General features: G+C 45.9%; 7 protein-coding genes across 7 annotated transcripts; 4 read left to right on the forward strand and 3 right to left on the reverse strand.

Moving 5' to 3' along the window:
• Window positions 1-304: 304 nt before the first annotated feature.
• Window positions 305-1774, reverse strand: GL218_07851 (Nicotinate phosphoribosyltransferase; the record flags this gene model as incomplete). Its single annotated transcript, XM_033584627.1, has 2 exons — window positions 305-1518; window positions 1579-1774. The coding sequence occupies 2 exons, from the start codon at window positions 1772-1774 to the stop codon at window positions 305-307; spliced, it is 1410 nt and encodes a 469-aa protein (XP_033441232.1).
• An 864-nt stretch (window positions 1775-2638) lies between these two features.
• On the forward strand, window positions 2639-3220 carry GL218_07852 (Protein transport protein Sec61 subunit beta; the record flags this gene model as incomplete). Its single annotated transcript, XM_033584628.1, has 4 exons — window positions 2639-2641; window positions 2775-2979; window positions 3037-3132; window positions 3186-3220. 4 exons carry the CDS (start codon window positions 2639-2641, stop codon window positions 3218-3220), a joined length of 339 nt encoding a protein of 112 aa, XP_033441229.1.
• A 710-nt stretch (window positions 3221-3930) lies between these two features.
• On the reverse strand, window positions 3931-4899 carry GL218_07853 (Short-chain dehydrogenase TIC 32, chloroplastic; the record flags this gene model as incomplete). The annotated part of the gene is made up of 1 exon (XM_033584629.1): window positions 3931-4899. The coding sequence occupies one exon, from the start codon at window positions 4897-4899 to the stop codon at window positions 3931-3933; it is 969 nt and encodes a 322-aa protein (XP_033441230.1).
• A 2179-nt stretch (window positions 4900-7078) lies between these two features.
• GL218_07854 (Sterol 3-beta-glucosyltransferase UGT80B1) lies at window positions 7079-11409 on the forward strand (the record flags this gene model as incomplete). Its single annotated transcript, XM_033584630.1, has 6 exons — window positions 7079-7319; window positions 7381-8050; window positions 8099-8335; window positions 8392-9159; window positions 9219-10027; window positions 10085-11409. The coding sequence occupies 6 exons, from the start codon at window positions 7079-7081 to the stop codon at window positions 11407-11409; spliced, it is 4050 nt and encodes a 1349-aa protein (XP_033441227.1).
• A 1007-nt stretch (window positions 11410-12416) lies between these two features.
• On the forward strand, window positions 12417-12917 carry GL218_07855 (uncharacterized protein; the record flags this gene model as incomplete). The annotated part of the gene is made up of 2 exons (XM_033584631.1): window positions 12417-12591; window positions 12736-12917. 2 exons carry the CDS (start codon window positions 12417-12419, stop codon window positions 12915-12917), a joined length of 357 nt encoding a protein of 118 aa, XP_033441228.1.
• Window positions 12918-13346: 429 nt separating this feature from the next.
• Window positions 13347-15488, reverse strand: GL218_07856 (Aspartate-tRNA ligase, mitochondrial; the record flags this gene model as incomplete). The annotated part of the gene is made up of 2 exons (XM_033584632.1): window positions 13347-14390; window positions 14445-15488. The coding sequence occupies 2 exons, from the start codon at window positions 15486-15488 to the stop codon at window positions 13347-13349; spliced, it is 2088 nt and encodes a 695-aa protein (XP_033441225.1).
• A 2284-nt stretch (window positions 15489-17772) lies between these two features.
• On the forward strand, window positions 17773-19928 carry GL218_07857 (ENTH domain-containing protein C19F8.03c; the record flags this gene model as incomplete). The annotated part of the gene is made up of 5 exons (XM_033584633.1): window positions 17773-17820; window positions 17888-18125; window positions 18200-18390; window positions 18449-18557; window positions 18613-19928. 5 exons carry the CDS (start codon window positions 17773-17775, stop codon window positions 19926-19928), a joined length of 1902 nt encoding a protein of 633 aa, XP_033441226.1.
• Between the last annotated feature and the right edge of the window lie 2804 nt (window positions 19929-22732).

Raw genomic sequence — 22732 nt, forward strand, 5'->3', positions numbered from 1 at the left:
ACACACATCGCCTACACGTTTCCTAGACCCTTACAAAATTGACTACGAGGTGCGTATCTCTATTGAATCATCTTGGTGGTCACTAGTTCACCTACATGGTAAACATTTAGAAATACATTAAGGGTCTAATCCACCTCTTTAGGAGCCTACCGTTAGATACCACGGCTAGCCAATGGGGGCGCGATTCAGACACGACTCTGAGGGTGGCGAGGTCGGGTTTTCAAATAGTCCAACAAGCAGCCGTCTAGATATCGACTGACTCGTTCGCGGAAGGAAACCGCACATAATGCTCAAGTCAGCCTCTTCATGGCTTTGTGATGTCATCAGCCTTTCCCCATCTTGACGTCTCGTCTCCGCCCGCCCAGTCCTTCTCTACGTAGCCCAGCAACTGCTTAACTTCCGCCACCTTGGCTGAATCGCCTGTATTCTTCCCAATGTTGTCACTGATCTTAATCGCCGGGTTTCCGGCAGCCGAACTCAGCTTTATAACGATATTTAGGGGTACTGATTTCTTTCCCGTGCTGAGATGAACAAAGTCGTTTGTCAAGAACGTGCCGACACCAAATGTTGGCTGGAAGCCATATTCTTCGGATATCCGCTTGTACTCGATACACTTATCGATATCCAACGAGTCAGAGAACACGATTGTCTTCTTATCCTTGATGCCCTGACTCTCGTAGAAATTACGCATCAGCTTGACGAAATCCGGAGGGTTGCCAGAATCCTGCCGTACTCCACCGTATATATCGGCATAGCTCCGGGGCGAGGTTGTAGATTGGGTACCCTCATCTAGGACAGGAATATTCGGAGTATCCGGAAGATATCTGACAGGTTTACTAAAAGCCTTTAAAAATTCTGGAGTGCCAAATGTGTCTGTCAATGCGATTCCCAATACGCCCTCGCCAAAGCATCCAACCCATCGGCGTAGCGCCTCTTCTGTTGCTATTTGGTAATCATTCGTGATAGCTGCGATGCCCATAAACCACTCGTGCGCAACAGTTCCGATAGGCGGTAGGTTGAATCGCATAGCTAGGTGGACGTTACTAGTTCCTGAGAGCTTTCCCGAGAAACCGCGCTTCTGTGCCTCTTTGCTAGCTTTCACGAGACCTCTAAAGACTAATGCTTGGGTGTGATAATCTCTCCGTCTACGGGTTCCGAATTCGGAGAGGATGCATCCTGCTTCGAGGAGGCGCATACCCTTGTCATACGCCTTCTCCTCTTGGCCATCGTAATTCCAGTCCGTGTCCATGAACTTGAAGTACGCCTCAGACGTCAGAGCAAGAAGTGGGATCTCATATAGTATCGTGTCAACCCACTTGCCCTTAATCTCAATGTGGATGTCGCCTAGTTCGTCTTCCGCCCCCGTATCCGCCCCCACGGGGTGGAAAGTCGGATTTAGTTGCTCGCGGGGCTTGAGCCGGAATTCCTTCAAAAAGTCTAGGTACGGAGCCGAAAGATATTTGCAATGGGTCTGCAAGAAATGGAGTTCGTCATCCGAAAGTGAGATATTGCCAAGCTCTGATAAATATCAAGGATCAATAAATAAACACCATCGGATATATAAGCGAGTCTACCTACTGCTAATTTGTTCGCAAAGCCAAGAGAAGGCCTTGCGTGACAATTTCTTCTCCGGAGTACGGTTGGTAAATGCATATGTGACAGGTATGTCAGTGTAATATTTGAAGACAGCGCATTGCATTGTCAATTTGTATAAATCGGTGTCGAGGAAGGATATGACACCTTCCGGGAAGGGGGTTGACCAGTCAAAATCCATCTTGATAGTAGCCGGAGGGTAATAGTGTGCGAAGATGAGGGAGGTCTCAAAGGATATGTAAGTTTCCTAAAGGTTGGCAAACAGTTGGATAAACTGCGCAATAAATACAAAACGATCGGTAAGATTTCCTTGTCTTAGGAACTTCAGTCTAGGAATGATTTTCTCTTATAATCTTTATATTCAGAATCGTATGTCTAAAACCCAAGAAATGGAAATAGCTCAAATTATTGGCTGGTCTTGTGAAGTTACTTGACGATATGCGCAGAGTCTTTTAAGTTGAGTTGCAGGATGCGTCACCCCACCATCACAACCTCAGATTTGGCTCTTTGTGTGAGAAGCTGCATAAAAGATTAACAAGCAATGTGGGGGGTTACTCAATTAATCGGATCTGCCCGGTTCTTCACATGCGCAAAAGCTAAGCTTCACCTATTAACTACGTCCTAACCTGCTAACTACCTGTGGTTAACTAACCTTTGTAACATTATGTAAGTTGTTTCAGTAAGAGGGTTTCTGAAGCTTGAGTCTTATTGGCTGAAATTGATATTAGTGTAATGTTGGATATCTAAGACTGGAAGTTATGTAATCAAAGCTTTAAGATTCTGGAATGGATGGAACTTAGAACACCGGACAAAATAATTTTCCAGATCCTACCATAAGACAGGGTCTGAGCTTTCCAAAATCGTGGCCTCAATTGAACCCCGGATTTTTTGGGGACAGCTCCTAATGACAACGCTATTCATCGTCCACACGCGACTCTCTATCTTCTTCTTCTATCTACCTTCACTTTTCAATTCCTTAACAATCGCGTAAAGGAAACGTTCTTTGTCTTCTAGTTTATTCCCCGGCCGTTTCTTAATTTTCGCAATGGTATGTTTTATTCTATAATATAAGTCATCTGTAATACAAAACATAGGGGTTGAATGATATATTAACTTCAACAACCATCTACTGGCTTCTACTCATTGTTCGTTGGAATCGCGCTGACATTTTACGCATATAGTCTTCTCCTCGCGCAGCTTCTCCCGTCAACTCGCCGGCCGCTACTGGCTCGAGCACCGGCCGTCCCTCCTCTCCTGCTCCTCCCGGAGGTGCCCGAACTGCCATCCGACGAAGAGCCGCTGCCGACCAGAAGGAAAAGATTGCAAATGCGCGACCGAGCAGCACTCGTGCCGCTGGTGCGGGTGGTAGCAGCAGCACAATGCTACGTATGTGAAAAAGAAGCCATGCTTAGTATGATGGGACTAGGTATTAATGTGGTCTAGGTCTCTACACGGACGAATCTCCCGGATTGAAGGTCGATCCCGTTGTTGTCTTGGTTCTCTCTCTGGTCTTCATCTTCAGTGTTGTTGCTTTACACGGTATGTCAAAGCATCGCGATTACATCATTCTTTTGTACTAATACCTTTCCCAGTTATTGCGAAGATCACTCGACGATTCTCAAGCTAGATGAATAACGACAATTAATTGTGTTAACGAGGGTGCTGTGTGGCCACCGGAGACGGCGCGGTTATGATCAACTGCGACTCTTCTTTGGATGCGCAGAGGGCGATTGACAGGCAGGAAGTAGGCACGGCAGCAGTGATGTTGATCCAACTTTACTAGTCCAGAGTCTGTGCCTAGATTCTAGCGGACTAGTCTCTTGTACTATATCAAAATCTGGCAGGATCACGCAAAAGTTTCTTTGCCTTAACTGAAATGCCATTACACAGGCGTTGTGCGCAGTTGCTCGTGTTTTAAGAAAATATTATTGCAAGCCATGACGAGTTTATAATTCTATCTATGCGGTGAAACGAAGCGGGTAGAAGTTTTGCCTTATAGTATTTCACTTTCACATGATATTCGTGTTACTGAGATGCATTTAATTTATTGCTATCATGTAAGCCACTGTGTAACTCGATACGCCACAGAATGTTCCACGTATTATGCGATCAGACCTCGAGCTAACATCTGTCACAATCAAGACCAGCAAGTAATGTTATAATTGTCTTTATTTTCAAGTAACTTAACTTAGAGTAGAGATCGCATTTGGAATATATAGCAACATCAAATCCAAATCCGAATCCAGATCTAATAGCTATTCAACCCCTTGAATTTCTAGGCTTCCTCCAAGCGAAAGGTTACACAGCCTACCAGACCGAACGAGTGCGAGGCATTCCTTAAAAGTCAAACTTCTGGCCTACTAGCTTCTCGCTAATCTCCCATAGCTTGCGAGCAGCCTCTGGGTCGGTGGCGTACTTGTGTGGAGTGACAATTTGACAATCTACGATGTATGACCCAGGTCTGTCGTCGAAGTCTGGGTCTAGTGCTGCGGCGAGTAGCGGTGCGGCTCCCTGGGATACGTTCTTTATATTGCTCGGGCCGCCCCAGGCCTTTCCGGTGTTCCGTTCGGCTACCTTGCCAATCTCGCTGAAGTCACTCTCGTCTAAATGGTTGGCTAAGTTGGTGGTGAAGATGGCACCGGGGTGTGGTGCATAGGACTTAACGCCCTTGCTGGCTAATCGCCGCGATAGCTCAGCCGAGTATAGGATGTTGGAGGTCTTGGCTTGGCCGTATGCGCTCCAACCGTCGTACGCCTTGCCGTCGGAGAAGTTGTAGTCATCGCCGCGGAAGGGACCAATACCGTAGCCCCGGCTCGTCACGTTGACGATGCGGGCACCGGGGGCTGCGGCGATGATCTTGTTGATGATGAGGTTGGTCAGGAGAAAGTGCCCGACGTGATCCGCTGAGAAAGTCAATTCGATTCCTTGCTTATCCAACGTGTAGTCTTTGACGTTCATAATGCCGGCATTGTTGATGACGACATCGATCTTGGGGATCGAAGAGTCGTTGTTGATTTTCTCCGCAGCTGCTCGGACGGAGTCGAAGTCAGTCAGCTCGCAGGTGACGAAGGTTGTCTTGACATTGGGATTGATGCTTGCGATCTCCTCTAATACGGGGTCGACCTTGGCCTTGGTCCGGCTCACGAGGATGAGGTGTGCTGGCGACTCGCGGGCCAAGGCGATGGCGCATTGGGCACCAAGACCCTTCGCGGTAGTTCCGGTGACGAGGAATGTACGTCCCTTGATCTTGTCGGCGAAGGCCTTAACCAGCTCTTCGCTAGTCGTGGAGAATCCAAAAGGAGACATGATGTCGAAAAGCTAAGTACTATTTTATTCCGGGTTTAAAAAATTGTTGTAAGGTTGGGGTAATTGACTATCTTTTTCTCTGGGTAGTTCACTGGCTCAATATCTATATATACTCGGTGTCTACTCTCTATCCATCATTGGCATCGGCGATATCACCAAGCCAATCGTCGTTAGGCTATAGGTTGAAGAATTGCATTAGTAAGTATTCGCGTCATATCATGGTGGTATATTCTAACTACAACCTTGATTTCACTCGTGGTCCCCGGACCTTAGACGGGCTTTGGCGGGGTTAAGACTTTCAATCTGCATGCTCTTGGTAACTTATGAGTAACATTGAAGTCTTAGTGACATTAAGTACGATATATAAATGGATTCGTCCGAATCTCATGATCTAAGCAACATGAGTACTCAAGACGAAATGGAGATTGGCCGGAACTAGTCGGAGTTAAGTATGAGTAATAGCACAAAATAACTAACTATATGTTTACCATCCCCCTTTTCTCGAATGAACTATATTTTTCTTCTTTCTGCTTCACCACCAACAAATTCTTGGCGCCCCGGTAGATTTGCCATACACGCAGCTCGTCACATGGGCCTATAGTTATGGTTGTACGTTTTAGCAAATATAACTAATAGACTAAAGATAATCCAATTTTTTGAGTCATTTCGTTATACTAATATTTTTCTGCTTTGCTCATCGAGTTATATGCTTTCCTAGTTAGGTTTATATTTGCAATATATTCTTCTATGAATATCCTGTATACTCAAGAGTTGGTGCTTCAGACACCTCTTATACTTAACTAACTAATATATACCCAGGCACAGGTATATGAACCCTTTCACGTTCTTAAAATGATCCAATAGTATCCCCTTAATAAATATCCTAAGCTAATGGCAACCATATGTATTTACATCTGAAACGGGCGGTTAGGCATTTATTATATTCAATGAATTTCACGATCGTATCAGGGCTATCTTCACGGCCTATTATCGCACCATAGATTTACGAAAATTCTCGTATCATATTGGAGCAAAGTCCGAGCTGAACTTGTCTATGGCTATATCATGTGATATTGCGGGATCTACCGTGCTGGTTGGTCCTATGACGCTAATCTGTATAAAGTAGTACGAACACTTTAAGTATCCAATAAGGCTGATTTTGTCCTCACTCAGCCACGATCCTCGCGTCACTAATTGTCATTACTTTTACAGAAGTACCTTGTACGAAGTAATCGGGGCTTAAATCCTTCGCATTTTCGCACTTCGCATTTCGCACCAGCCCCCACCTCTCACTAATACTACGTTGAAAGTACTATGTAAAAAGTTGATGCCTTGGACTTTTTCGTACGTCGTACTTTTAGTTACACTACATCTTCCACATGCATCATGGTACAACATAAAAGGCTATCAATATCATGAGCCACGTAAACACTTATTCAAATCGAACGACCCCCTAAAACACTGCAAACCCCTTTTTTTAAAAGACGAAATTGTTATTCGCATTTCATGGCGCAAAACGGCTATCAGATAATTCGCTAGCCAAGCTGTTTGAGGCTGAGGAAATCCGAAGTTCGCTTAGGATGCGAGGTTCGCGGTATATTTGGTCTAATAGATACTATGTTTAAATTTAAACAGGGTACGCACGCAACGTCAGGCATCCAAATAAATAGTCCCCGCTCTAGAACTAGCCTCAAGTAGGTGGATAACCAGTGGATAACTAGTGGGGCTTCTAGAGCGTTATCCCCTGCTTTAATCCTTGTTCGGCAATGCATCATCGATGCTTAACCATAAAAAGTTGCTTGTTATCAATCCCGAATCGCAAAAGCATTCGTGATCTGGATCATTATTCTGGTAGTACCTTGCATTTACCTTACGCAATATATTATTGTACCTCCTCCTTCATACTCCACAAGACGAAACTGTGACCGATAAATTACAATTATATACCATTGCTTTGCTTCCTTCAACTCTTTTCCCTTCTTGTGATACCTAAGTTGACTAAATAATATTCGTTTGCAACTGATTCATGTGATACCCCTCCTTTTATCTTCCCCCCCTCTATATCTATATCTCAATCTTTACCGTCATATTTCTTTCCGCATACCTCGATAACTTCAACTACTATATCCTGTACATTCCCTCGTATGCCGTATTGATTATTTAGCCTAGATCTGTCACTATGACGATAGTTGACGAGAAGGCTGCGCTTCGCAATGCCGGGGCCAGTAGATCTGCTCAACGTCCAGGTCGCACCTCTTTCAGCAACGCTCCGGAGGTCGTGCCGCCTGGTTACAATAGCGGTCATATGTCTACAGACTTCGAACTTGGGGTAGAAGATGATGCCCCTCCAGCTTATAGCGAAGTACACGATCGCTTCTCCCTTCACCAAACAGGGTTTGAGGCAGGGGCTGCCGTCACTGGTAGGTTTTATTATTATTGAGCTTTGGCGCTTTCATAGCTAATTAAGATGTTTTACCATAGATGACGGCCGAGTTAATATCAACATCAATCAGACGAATAGGCGCCTGGCAGATTTGTTAGCACCCGCCTTACGTTATCAGGAATCTATACACGAGGATCCTCTTCCGCCTGCCTATATCCCTCCCAGCTTAGGTGGTCTACCAGGACAGACTCCTCCACCCCGGTTGAACGTTGTTATACAGATCGTAGGGTCGCGAGGTGATGTTCAGCCATTTATCGCCCTCGGGCTGATTTTGAAGGACACATATGGCCACCGTGTGAGAGTCGCTACTCATTCAACTTTTCAAAAGTTCGTCGAGGACAATGGCCTTGAATTTTTCAACATTGGAGGCGATCCTGCCGAGCTCATGGCCTTTATGGTGAAGAATCCAGGATTGATGCCTGGTATTGATGCGTTAAAGAGCGGAGAAATTACCAAGCGAAGAAAAGGTATCGAGGAAATTGTACTTGGTTGCTGGAGATCTTGTATCGAAACTGGAAATGGCTTGGGACCGGCTCCACGATTCGACCGTAAGAGCAAAGATGGCGAAGAGGACCTAAATCCAGTGCCGTTAGACGATATTTCGGGTCATAAGCCTTTTGTCGCGGACGCCATCATTGCGAATCCTCCTAGTTTTGCGCATATCCACGTGGCTGAGAAGCTCGGAATCCCTTTACACTTGATGTTCACGTAAGTCTCTCAAAAACTCATAAATGAAACTTCTCTAAGATCTATAAGCATGCCTTGGTCGCCGACAAAAGCATTCCCGCAACCTCTCGCGAATATTCAATCATCAAATACGGATCCCGTTACTACGAACTATCTTTCCTACGCAATGGTCGAAATGATGACATGGCAAGGACTTGGTGACGTTATCAACCGTTTTCGTACAAAAATACTTGATCTTGAGCCTCTCTCGGTGCTCTGGGCCCCTGCTTTATTGACCCGCCTTCGGATCCCCTATACATACTGCTGGTAAGTTTAATTAGAGTCCCATTCAAGTGTAACTGAAGCCTTATATTGTATCTTAGGTCACCAGCGCTCATTCCCAAACCGAATGATTGGGGACAACATATTGACGTTGCTGGGTTTTACTTCCTTAATCTTGCATCATCTTATACTCCAGAGCCCGAATTAGCAGCATTTCTTGAAGCCGGTCCCCCGCCTGTTTATATTGGATTTGGTTCTATTGTTGTTGACGATCCGAACGGTCTAACGCGCACGATTTTCGATGCAGTAGCGGAGACGGGAGTACGGGCGCTCGTTTCGAAGGGCTGGGGTGGATTAGGAGCTGATTCTGTCGGGATACCGGAGGGCGTGTTTATGCTTGGTAATGTCCCTCACGACTGGCTATTTGAGCGCGTCTCCGCCGTCTGCCATCACGGAGGTGCCGGAACTACGGCCGCTGGAATTAATGCTGGTAAACCTACTATAGTTGTACCGTTTTTCGGAGATCAGCCGTTCTGGGGAGCTATGGTCGCGAGAGCCGGAGCGGGACCTGACCCCATCCCTTACAAGAAACTCACAGCGGAAGCACTAGCTAAGGCAATCCGAATGGCATTGATGCCAGAAACCCAGGAACGAGCCCACGAATTAGGCGAGAAGATACGGGAGGAAAAGGGCACGGACGTTGGAGCACACAGCTTCCACAAACATCTCGACGTCGACAGGTTACGTTGTGCTCTAGCTCCTAGCCGGGTCGCTGCGTGGCGTCTTCGGAGAACACAAGTTCATCTTAGCTCGTTAGCGGCGGCGGTACTGGTGAATAATGGATATCTACGGTATTCGGACCTGAAACTGTGAGAATAATTGACTTACTTTGCTGCTTGTGATTTGGTTTTACTAATTCTCGTCTTAGGTTTCGTCCAAATGAGTATAGCACTGAGGATCATCCAACAGACCCTATTTCGGCATGCGCATCGGCGCTGCTGGGAGATATGGGTACTATTGCCATGTCTGCGGTGGACGTTCCTCGGGGTGTTTTCAAAGGAGGAAAAGCATCAGAAACGAAGTCAACAAAGAAGGGCAGCGATTTAGCTTCGATGGCATCGAAAGGGGCTAGTAGCAGTACGCTGAATCTTGCTGATCAAGCGGGTTCGACTACAACACTGCCGCCCTCCGATGTAACCAGTACGCAATCTAACGCACCCGCCGTTCACCCGCTCGGCATGCATCCAATTGGTATGCAATCAGAGCCTAATAGTCTACCTAACTTAGCGCATACTATGTCAGCTACCTCGGGACATTCAAGATCGCCTTCTGAATCAGTGCGCAGTCCCGGTCATCAACGAAATAGCTCGACTCCAAAAACAGGAGCTCCACCTACCACGAGCGAGTCTCTAGAAAGGGCTCTTCATGCTGGCAGAAGTATTAACAATATAGTGGCAACTGGTATGAAGTCTCCCATGAATTTTTGTCTAGGTGCTGCGAGGGGCTTCAGGAATGCGCCGACTTTGTATAACGACGATACCGTTCGTCCCGCGGATAAGGTTACTAGTTTTACTAGTGGTCTCAAGGTTGCCGGCAAGGAATTCGGGTTGGGCATGTTCGACGGGATTACCGGTTTAGTAACCCAACCCATTAGAGGTGCAGAGAAGGACGGCGGTATTGGGCTACTCAAGGGTTTTGGTAAGGGAATCGGCGGCTTTATGTTAAAGCCTGCAGCAGGTAAGTTACTCCCTGTCTAATTTAATGCAACCAAGAGCACGCTCACAGCTCTTTTAGCTTTTTGGTCCATTCCTGCCTACACCATGCAGGGTGTCCATGCCGAAATCAGGTCGATGTTTGCTCAGAATGCTCAAAAATACATTGTCGCGTCTCGTATTTCCCAAGGCCAATACCACTTTAACGAAGCATCACCTGAGGAGCGTGAAGACATCGAGGTTCGTTGGCTTGCTAAGAAGGAGCAGATGAAGGGATTCTACATTTGGAAGCAGAAGGAGAAAGGAAAGACCAAGGAAATCTCCGCCGCTACACCGACGCATGGAACATCAATTACGGAGCAGATCTCCAGCAACGAGCCGCAGAGGATGGGATGGTTACAGACAAGAACCCTATCCAGCGAAGACCGGAGGAAGCTTCAGGACCAGAAAAATTCATGGAAGCAAAAGCAAACGGAATCAGCGGCTACGGGCGGTACATTTATTGATGAGAAGGTTCGTTCAGTTTCTGGTACAGGTAACACACGTGATGAGGAAGAAGAGTTTGAACGAGCCATTATGATTGCAGTGCGGGAGACATCAACTGGAGACGCAAACGAAGATTCCCGAGTCGAACAAGCGATTCGGTCGAGTGTCAGGGCGTTACGAACTAGATCAACAACTATAGGCTCAATGGCCTCGACAAATTCTCGGGCTTCTAGCACGCAAGATTCTGGATACTTTACCGATATTAAACGTCCATACCCGGAGGATATCAAACACCCCCTATCCGGACCGTCGCTACCATACCGGGCATCCGAGGATTCGATGGAAATCACCGACGAGGAATATCAGGCATTAATCGAACAAGCCGTTCAACTAAGCATGACCGAACAGCACGGAAGCGGAGTTCGGAGACACGATCTCGAGGATAGCGAAGACGAGGATTTAAAGCAGGTGCTTCAGAGGTCACAGACGGATAAGAGCGTAGAAGATCAAGATGAAGAAAATTATAAGATGGCGCTTAAGGCTTCGGAGGCAGAAAATGAGAAAAAGGGTGGGTTTACTGACGATGAGGAGCTTAGAAAAGCTATTGAAGCTTCTCAAGTGGAGCAAAACCAAGGAAATAATGGCGATGACGATGAAGAGCTGAGACGCGCTATCGAAGAGTCTGAGAGGGCTCACAAGGAGGAATTGGCATTGAAGTCGGAAGAAGATATTGTGATGGAATTTGTCAAGAAACAAAGTCTAGCAGAGGACCAATATCGTAAAGCTAGAGGCAAGGGGAAATATGCCAACTACGAAGACGAAGACGATGAAGAGGAGGAACTAAGGCGGGCTTTGGAAGAGAGCCTGCAGACGGATAGCAGCAAAGAAGTTGGAGGTGGGGGCGGCCCGTCGCGTTTCTAGGGTCAACGGGTCTTTCGGGTGAAGATGAGAATGCATGATACATATTGATACCCTTCATTGGTTGGAAAGAAAAGAGGCGGTTATAGTGATACCTAGTAATTATTAGAATAACATGGCTAACGTTACATTGCCCCCCTCGGCGAGGCTGTTGATTCGAGTAGTGAATGCGAGTGAGTGCGTTAAGTTGAATAGTATGTCGAATTTCACAAGATGAGTTGAGATGTTAGATCGTTATACTTGGCCTTGGCCTTGGAGACTACCGAAACTGGAATAGAAACTATGGCCTAAGCGGCAGGGGTGTATCGAAACGATCAGATCAGATCGAATCGAATCATGATTATGGCCGTAAGTGGCGTCGGTAGGAATAGCCTCGTATCCGAGATATGCATGTTGCATTTTTCTTTTTCAGCCGTATTCCTCATCCCCCCCCCCCCATTACATACCCAGGAGCTGAGGTCGCAGCTTATCATAACTACATGCATACGCTAGCCCCGGTGGCTATTACGCTTACAGCGGTGATAGCGACGAGTCGCATACATAGATGTGGTGGGAGGCCGAAAAAGCAAAGGTTTATCACTTGGTTAGCCCTGCGTCCCCGTTTCTATTTCCGCTTCTAGACGCGTCAATGCTTTTGGGTTGAATGTGAATGGCGTCATTGGAGGTGGGTTATAGCTGTCTGCTTATACGCGGTGAACTGTTGTGAATTTGTGGATGTTGGATAATACCTGGGCAGTGATATATGGATATGATAGCGTCGATCGGGTGATGATGGAGGGTGGACGGGGGGTCATTACGACAACAACGACGATGATGATGACGACGGCGAGGTATGTAATATGAGGTATGATATAGCCCTCATCGGAGGGGAACGCAAGGGCGACGTCGAGTATAAGAACAGGACTTAGTCGCCCTTTCAGAGAGGCAGGTATGTCTAACCACCACAAGAACATTCATCCAACAGCATCAGATTCAATACACTTAGAACCACACCAATCTACCAAAGCAATATGCCATCCCACAAGAACCAGACCTCCACTCCCACCAGTAACATCTCACACACCTCGCTCCCCATGCACCCCAAACCCAAGCGCGAGGGCGAAAGCCCGGTTTCCGAGCAATCGGACCCGGACACCGTCGAGAGCCCCGCCGACGAGGTCGTAGCTGATTACGATGTGAAGCTCGGTATGTTTTTCTAGCCTCTTACCTTACCCCCTTACCCCCTTGACCCTACCCCCTTATCCAACCCACCCCTCGTCCAACCTCAGAGCATCTACAGATATACGTATCAGCTCTACTATGGGCACAACAACTAACAACGAAAAAAAGGCAAAGACGAACAGGAAGCCATCGACACCTCCAACATCATCAGCGAACGCACTCGTCACGCCAAACCTATCAATGGGAGTTATATCCTGTCGGATGAGGAGGACGAGGATGATGTGCTGTTACATGAGGACGGGACTGTTGTGTCTGCGGATGCGGATGTAGATGCAGAGACTCTTGGTTAGATAGAAATGCCTTGATTTGAGTTATTATTGACCTGGCAGCATGTAAGTAATGATTTGACAACGAGAGCTGTGGTATATTTGGGAGTTGAGAGTTAGAGTTAGGTGTGGATGGAATCTCGGTCTAGGTCCGGAAAATTGTTCTACGAAAGGGAGGATCAAAGTACTGATATCATGCCGCTCTTTTTTATCACGCGAGTTTTGGTTGGTGGTTGTAGTAGAGAATAAAGCAGCTGGTTGATTCTTTAATGTTTCATTTGGTCATCAGCTACCAAACCAGAACTACCAATTGTATAGATGCCAAGTGTCAGGGCTTAATAGTCATTGTGTAAGGAGCCTCGAGAAGATGAAGTGGGATCAGATTTATACAACTTGGAGGTCTAGCCTCTTAAATTACATGTTTAGTTGGTGTTACAACAGAATTTGATGCGCTTATGCATTTAGCTCCTGATCCTTCTCCGGCTCCGGCTCTAACTTTGGTTCCAGCTCCGACTCTGGCACCGGCTCTGGCTCTGGCTCTGACTCTTGGAACATATGGTACATCTTCCGCTGCTCCGGCGTGATCTTAGCCGGGCTACCAACCATCAAGTCCTCGCCCTTATTCGTCTTAGGGAACGCGATGACATCCTTGATGGACGGGACACCGCACAGCACAGACAGGAAACGGTCGAAACCGAAAGCGAACCCGGCGTGGGGCGGACACCCGGCCCTTAGTGCCTCGAGGAGGTGAGAGAACTCGGCTACGCCCTCGTCAGTCATCTTCAGGACGTCGCGCATGATGAACTCCTGGTGCTTGGCGACGTGAATACGGCGGCTTCCACCGCCCACCTCCACGCCGTTGATGACGAGGTCGTAGTGGTCAGCCTTTGCCTCGAGAGGCTTAGTCTTGGCGCAAAAGAAGTCTTTAGCGGTAAGCGGGGCTGTGAACGGGTGGTGGGTGGAAGAGAATCCCGCGGTGCCGCCTTGGCCAGGATCCGCATCGTCACCGTTTGGTGTGAAAAGGGGGAATTCAGTCACCCAGAGTACTTTAAACGAATTGTCTTTAGGTATGAGCCCCTGCTGGACGGCATCATCGTACAGCGCTTTTCTAAGCCTTCCTAGGTCAGTAGAGCCTCCATGGAACGGCTCTCGTTTTCGAGCGTGGAAGATAATGATGTCTCCGTCCTTGCATCCATGGTAATAGCTCTCTTCCAATTCCGTAAATTCCTCAAGTCTATGAGCAGATTCATGTCCAAGAGCCGATAGTCCATTGAGTGGTTTGCTAGAGTCATAGACCAATACAGCTGGCGTACTTTCAGGACTTAGCTTGACTGTAGTATTGTTGGGTAGAGAGTCCATGAATTTCTGGATGAATTCCCCCGCGCCGCGGGGTGGCAGATCCAGACGAACCTTGATAATTTCGACATATGGGTCTTCTAAGCTTGTAATCTTTTGGATAAATTCTTGAGGTAGGTTTAGATGTAGCGTACCGCGAATCTGCCTCTCATCTTAGTAAATGAAAGGGAAGCTCTGCTGGGAGGTTTGACTTACATTTGTTATATACGGCGCGCTAATGCGCATATCAGGCTTGTCGATACCAAAATGCTTCATTACCTGAGAGTATGTCATAAAACGGATGTCTTTATATTCAGTCCTAGAATAGCGAGTTATCCCATCTCCGGCTTCTGGTTCCTTTCCGTCTTCCTCTTCCTCTTCACTCTTATTTTTCTTATTTTTTTGCCCTTTCGCCAGAGTTTGGTCAGCGCCGACGTAAACTGGATGTTGGATGCCGTTGATCTCAGTTGGCGACCATTTTTCACTGAGAAAGAGAAAAATTTTATCCAATAGATTTGAAATAATCTTCATCACATCAGAGCCGTTGGCAAAGGCCATCTCTATATCGAGTTGAGTGAATTCGGGTTGCCTATCAGCACGGTGGTCCTCGTCACGGAAGCATTTGGCGAATTGGTAATATCTCGTAATGCCACTAGCCATGAGTATCTGTTTGTACTGCTGCGGACTTTGCGGTAGTGCGTACGCATAACCCTCTCGCCTCGTTGGGACTAAAAATTCCCGGGCGCCTTCTGGAGTAGACTTGAATAGGAGAGGCGTCTCTACCTGGATAAAGCTTTTCGACAGAAGATACTTTGAGATGATTGTATGCAGACTGCTCCGTAGTTTTAACCTGTCACGGAGGAGAGGGTCGAAACGCAACTGTAGATAACGTTGGTGAGGTGGCCACACGGCATCCTTGGAGACGATGATATCCTTTGGAAATGGATTTAGACAATGTATGGATCGTAATTTGAGATCCCACTTCTGGGGCGACCCGGGTTTCTGTGTGGTATTGGGGGGGTCTTGAAGGGTTCCGGTCACAATAACTGGGCTGTAGGCTGGTATGGTCTTAAGGTCTTGGTGAGCCAGGAACTGCCGCGAGCCGTCCTCCTTCCAGGTGGAAACAATCTGAATTTGTTTTCGAGAATTGTAATCGAATGCATTACTTAACTCACAGAAACTCAAGTTTGAGCTCACATCCCTTCGTTTACTAATAAATCCGTGAACGGTTACTTCCTGCCCAGCCTTGTAACCTAGCATGGGTGTAGCTTGATGTTTTCTAAGATCGATAACTTTTATATATATCAGCTACAATTTATTCAGAATGAGTCTCTGCTATTTTATCTTACAATTTTTATTATAGGCTTCCCATTTCGCACTGGGATCAACTGGTACGCTTTCGCTTTCTTCAGATTCCGCAAGCTCAGATTCCGTGGGCTCAGATTCTATAGACTCGGTAGCTATGGATTCAGAACCGGTAGGTTTAGATATTTCATCATGAAGTGTTCTTGTGTGCTCTAGTCGGAAAATGGGTTGGAACCGACGTGGCAGGGACTGCCCTTTGATGCTTAGAATGCATCTTAGGGTAGTCCTCTGCAAATAGCTTGAGAGAATTCGAACCATGGATCTCTCATCCGACTATTTCGGTCTTGATGAGTGGAAGGTTATAATAACATACCACTGATGTAAAATAAAAATGGAATGTATCTTAGGTACATATGTTTAGGTACATAACCTTGTATAAAGATAAGTAGCCCCGCATTCACAGGTATCTATGTATATAGGTAGGATGTAGGTACATATGTACCTCCTAGCTTAGCTGCACCACAATAGCTGATAGCTAGCTCTAGCGGATAATTGCGGCTCCGCCCCGGCGCAAAATTCCATTTTCTACCTAAGCAAAGCTTCTGCCGAAATTTTTGAACTTTTCTTTTCCTTTCTTCTTCATCCTTCCAATTCAAATAAAAGTGAGTTCTTCGACGAAACATCCTATTCCTGCCATATTAAACAAGTTACTAACATTTATTATCGCAGATGATGAAAGCTGCGTGTACTATATGATGTCTTCCTCCTTTCAAAGCTTTAGAACTCTCCCCTTTGGGGCTTAAGCGGTTCTGTTGCAGCGAGAGGTTGGAATCATGAAATGAGCGTTCGACACACCTCGACCTTGTTTACATCGGACGCGAAAAAGCAACTCTGATTACTATTATAGTTTGGAAGGCTCTAATTTCTTTCCCCAGTTTCCCCTTTTTCTTTGATTTAATGTTACTGTACCTCATTTGCTAGCGTTTCTTGTCCATGTTTTAGCATGCCTTGTCTTGAACTGATTTCCAAGATATAATGAAAATATTCTCTGCGCTTTCTTCGCATGCTCTCGGTGATTTTGTTCATGTTTTAATGGGATTTGATGCTATAATGACATGTGTCTTAGAACGCGACTACCTGTTAATACGAACAGGAGGTAGATACAACGATGACAATGCTTCTACACATTCGCAACTCTTACCGCTCAACTGCCAAGATCGTTAATATAATAATTATAATTGTATCCCTCAATATTCCAGAGCCAGGCTTTGTCTTTTACTGGGAATACTATGACCTCATAGCTGACTAATATCTGGTTTATTCCAGTTTAAATCGGAACCTTGGGAGTCCCAAGGTACATATTTGGTTCTATGTTTCCACAAAACTGTGCAGGTTCAGGTACTAACGCCTTGATAGGCACCCCGCAAGGAATAAAGAAATTCGTTGCAGACCAAAGAGTATTGCATGCATATGGACGTATGGATAAGATATAGTTAATCTTCTTGATGAAGTTGCATGGAATTTAGGTATACCTACTATATTAGGTACATAATATAGTGGCTACATACGTATGTTAGGTATGTATAATAGGTACAAGTACGGAATACATGCAAGTAGTTATCGATACATGGATATGACCTAGTGGGTAGGAGATGACATGGACCAAACCTTAAAATTAGATTACCTAGGAGCCCGATATCCCGACCGACGTTTCCTAAACGTGCGGCTGGTTTTCTGGCTGGTCTCTTTCTAAACTTCCATTTCTCCAAAGCCCCAAAGCCTCTAATCTATCTATAGGACAGTAAACTCCCGACCAAAAAAACAACAGCAACGACATAATAACTTAACACAAGAGTCAATCATTCGCAAATTAGATATTTAAATGTATTAGTAGTCGTATGGAAAAACAACCCTCTCCGCCCGAAATGGAACAGCCGTAACAAAGCCAACCCCGTCAATGTCCACGAAACTTGAGTCTACTTTAGTCTATCAATCTTCTCAATTTGCTCTGCCACGAATCTAATCAATCCCGACGTCGCACCTCCGATGATGATTGTCGCCTTTGTCCAACATTGAATATACTCTTACGAATAATTCTCGGCGCTCCCGTTCCAACTCCTCGTGAATAACGATATCGATAGTACCGGCTAATACTTGACCGGAAAGTAAGCCGCCCGACAAACAGACATCAACATCTAGTAGTTGAAACCCTCATTCGGTTCTTACCATCATAGCCATCATGTCTAGTTCTTTTGAGAAATCCGTCAAGGGTGCAACCAAGATCAAGGTCAGTCTGTGCCTCTCGCGGTATGTAGAGCTAAGCCAGTCTAACCCCTGACAATGTTCCTGAGTAGGCCGCTCCTCCAAAAACCAAATATATCGAGCATATCCTTGTCGCTACGCACGCCGGAGAAGCGGGAGTGGGAGAAGTTTTTCGGGCATTGCAGTTTCGATTGCGAGACTCGACATGGACTGTAGTACTCAAGAGCTTGATAACAATCCATTTGATGATCAGAGAAGGGTCGCCGGATGCCACACTAGCGTATCTCGCGAAGCATCGAAGCCAGCTAGCAATAGGCTCATTCACCGATGGTAAGTTAATAAATAATCCCAGCCTATGCGCCCCGATGACGTCGTCGAGGATATATTTCTGATGTATATGGTAGCGCAAATTCAGGGGCGAAACATACGACACTATGCCGGCTACCTCGCAGAACGCGTACGCGCATACAGAGATACGAGAATAGATTGGGTCCGAGCTAAAGAAACGCGACTTGAGAAGCTTTCGGTTGACAAGGGATTACTCCGAGAAACTGAGGCGGTTCAGCATCAGCTTACTGCCCTGCTGAAGTGTGATGTATGTTATGCGATTCTCCCTTAGTATAGGAACGACACTGATTCTGATATTCCGACAGGTTCTTGAGGATCCCGAAAACGAAATTACAATTACCGTGTTCCGACTTTTGGTGCTGGATTTATTAGCGCTATTCCAGGTGTTGAACCAAGCTATGATCAACATTTTAGGTAGGTTCGAGTTATCTACGAGCGACATACGTCTAGGAGACTAAATAGATATCAGGGCACTTTTTTGAAATGTCAAGGCCAGACGCAGAGAGGGCTTTGGAAATTTACCAGAATTTCACTAAACAAACAGACTACGTCGTACAATATCTGGCTGTAGCGCGACAATGGGAGCCTCATACTAGAGTAGAGGTTCCTAAGCTGAAGCACGCTCCTATCAATCTTCGACGGCAACTAGAAGAATATTTGAAAGATCCCGATTTCGAAATTCATCGAAGACAATACCTGGCTGAGCTCGAGGCCAAGAAGAAGGGAGGATCTGGTTTATCTTCGAAAGCCGATAAAGGTACTGCAGACTCTAAGGCCGCTGCCGCAAAGTCTAATGGACCATCCGGAACTTCATCCAAGCCGCCGCAGGCAACAAGAGGACCGGATCCGGATCTAATCGATTTCTTCGACTCGATTGAGCAGAATCAAACCACAATGGCAGTGCAACCGAATCCTCAGCCGCAGATTGCCCAGGCAAACCTTCCCATGTCTACAGGGAACCCTTGGCCTTCAAATACTCCCTTCGCCATACAGCCAACCGGCCAGCTTCAAGACAATGGTTTCATACCTCAGCAGACCGGGTTCCCAGTTAATAATACACCTTTCCAACAACAGAATGTTGGCGCTTTCTCCCAGCAACAACAAGTACCAAACCAAATACAGCCGAGTTTCACCGGTGCTGGTTTCGGCGGATATACACCGCAATCTTTCGCGCCAGGCAGTCTTCCTCCTGTACCCCAGAATTCTGCGCCTTCTTTCCAGCCTGGGACTTTATCCCCACATATGCAGACAGGGCTTCAGCCTGGCCAGCAGATAACTAATCCTTTCAGAGCGTCTATGCTGATGGCCAACCCTACTGGAGCACCTAATAATTCCTTTGCCGCACAAACTAGCCCCCAACTTCAGGCCGGCGGTCTTAGCCGGCAAAATACCAATCCTTTCGCCAGATCTTCCCCTCAGCCTGTCACCCCCTTTTCTAATCCTCCCTCCAGCTCTCCTTTCCAGTCGCAACCTCCGGTTCAGGCTCAAGCCCCTCCCATTCAAACAACAGCCACGGGCACCAATCCATTTGCCAGGAACTTTGGACAGCCACAAATCCAACCTCAGGGCCAGCCTCAGACTCAGCCGCAAAGGCCTCAGACGAGCGCCGGGCTCATGCCGCAGCCTACGGGAAGTACGAACCCATTCCGGCAAGGAGCTTTTGTAAACCATCAGACCGGAATGGGTTGGCAACACGGACAGCAGCCGATGGGCGGGGGTCTAGATCAGCTCCAGGCTATGCCTGTGTTCCCTCGACCTACTACCCAGACGCCTTGGCAGCAGTAGGAAGACGACTAGCGTAATGTATGTAGGAGGGGGTTTGGCATCTAGAAGAGAAAGAAGACGGTGGCGAAATCGCGTCTCAGGACGTTCTCTAACTTATCACTGAGCGCATAGAGCGAGGCGTTATCCTAGGATTTCATAATTTCCCCCTAAGCGTAGGACAAGACTGGAGGAGAGAGGAGAGGAAGAAATAAGATTTAAGAGAAAGGGCTTTATCAGAAGAAGCTAGCAGAGGCAGGCAAGAAAGCCAACATGATTCATCGGATATCCACGGTAGGGTCCCCGTAAAAGAAAAGAAATTCAAGATCAGGCGTTGCCCCGAGGGGAAATACTATTACCGTTATTCTCCCGAAAGGGTCGGCCGGTTGGGCGGAATCGCGAGCGAGCAAGCAAGCATTGGCGGACTCGAGCTTACTTCATGCGCCTGTATTATTTATGCTCTGTTGACTTCAATCATGTTCAATAATAGGTTATTGCGTAATAGCTAACACACCGCCGCGCTGCAGGTTGTCGTGAAAGAGTACTCAACACTTAGAACTATTTCTACCTAGAATTAAGTCTCGCGATTCGAATTAGCAGACAGAAGATAGATATTAGCATGTATTCGCGGACGATGAAGATATAGTTAGGTATATAATTGAATTTTAGTAACACCGTGATGTAGTGTCCATATATTATGATCTCCCCCTCGGAAAATACCATGCTGGAACACTGTCGCTGTGTAACTGAATGAAGTCCACATGTAGATTCCGCGTCCCCTATTTCTATACCATACTCTATCATGCGTATTCGGATACAGTTAAACGCTACCACGATAGATAGACATTATTACAAAGTTAAAGCCTCCCTTATGCACTTATACCCCTGTTACTACCCTTGTAACCGTTGACCCTAACCCTTAGCCTTAGCCTAACCTTAACCCTAACCCTAAGCCTTAACTCTAACTCGATCCCTATCCCGATTCTTTATCCCTATCCTTAAATAAATAGGTTATTATAATTTGAAACAAATTTTTTTTATTCTATTATTAGACTGTTCAATTAAGTTGCGTAAATAGGTTACCTATCAGCGTAGCGTAAAATATTTGGGTATTATGGAAAGATATGGCAGTGTCGTTATCGTGAGGTTAAAACTAAATGGTGTCATTTATTGAAGGTGGTGTTTTAAGGAATTTAAAACACAAGAATTTTTCAACCCCACGACGCGATAAAGGGGACCTTAAAACTCTAGATGAGATATTCGGAACAAAAGACATGTGTCACGGTCAGGAGTCAGGCATCTTGGATCCTTATGCATATACAACCTTGCAGCTCGCTGCAAGGCTCTTGATATTCTGGGTTCCCCAGAATATCATCGTTTTTCATATTGACCTTTTGGTCTCGTGATAACATGTTTAGTATAGTCATAGGCTCTCCTAATTAAGGTGAAAATCCCCGCGCAACAACAAAGTTGTTTCTATGCTGTCTAATTCCGCCTTGTGACATCGTCCTTATAATCAATCAGTTCTGATGATGGCATGCCCATGACGTTGGCTAGCTGATTCAAAACGCCTTCCAATCTTCTTCCGCTGGTTTTATCCAGACTATGAAGTGTCAAATTGTCGCTATCAAGTGACTCAAAATCTCTGTTTTCTCCTAACTACCAATACATCGCTCGCTCCTAAAGTCTTAGCACAATCAATCAAATCATCTAGGCATCGCTTTCTTTGACGTCCCAATAAGTATACATCAGCCAGTTATGTGACAAGAAGTTAGAATGAGCCCTGAATTCGAAACGCCACAGACAGCAACTGTCTTTGGGAATTTACATCCAGTACGGAATTCACCCTTTTACAACAAGGTAAGAAGTTTTTTTCGATCCTTTGTAATTCCTTTATGGGAGGATACGAGATTCTTAAACCCATCTGGATCGAATCCGAGAAAGATCAGGTTTTCTAGCTCAAACGTGTAAACACTCGCAGCGTTGGAAACCATTTTTGATGTCGAGTATGTCTGCATATACCGGACACCGGCTCCGTAGAGGGTACCTTTTTCAGAAGGCTCTGACGTAAAACTGGCAGAGTCGTAGAGCTGGTGTAAGGGGTACTGGGTGTTAGTGGAGAGATCGCGGGGTAAGTCTCTATTGAAAGATGTAACCTAATAAGGGCGTTTTATTGTCAGGGTATAAGTGGGTTGGGGGTAGATTCAAGGGTAGATAGATCTAGTGTATACTATAAGATCATAAGAAGACAGATGTTAATAGTTCAATTCTAACAGGTAGGCATTCTATCATTCATTTTATGTATAACATTCATCGAGAGTACAATATCTGACATTTATATCAGTGCTTTAAAACTTGAATTCATTGAACCAGTGGGCTGCGTGTGTTTGCACCACGAACGCATGGCCCATGTCATTCTATTTGTACCTACTAAGGTTGCAAAATCTGTGATATTTACAATGACTTAATATTCCATAGCAACGTACGAAATACCTTTTAATTTGATAAGTCGAGGCTAACAATATACTTGCGTTAACTCTTTAGCATTTTTGCATACCCGTATGGTATCGAGTTTTCATGTACCGGGCCTTAACGTCCCAAAACACGGCATAGCAAAAATACGGTAGCTAGGTAATATGGTTCGTAACTAGCTACCATCGCAACCACGTATAAAAGACCTCTTATTTTATGTCTTCAGGTGTGGGCTTAACACGGTATATTATTCAATAAATCTGATTAGCAAAAACCTTTATACTATTCTTAAGATGGTATCTTAGGTCTTTTCCAAATGTCATGGTACCATCACAAGTTGCTTCCAATGTGGTTAT

The sequence above is a fragment of the Daldinia childiae genome (genome assembly GCF_008694065.1).
Source record: "Daldinia childiae strain JS-1345 chromosome Unknown Scaffold10, whole genome shotgun sequence".
Taxonomy (NCBI): domain Eukaryota; kingdom Fungi; phylum Ascomycota; class Sordariomycetes; order Xylariales; family Hypoxylaceae; genus Daldinia; species Daldinia childiae.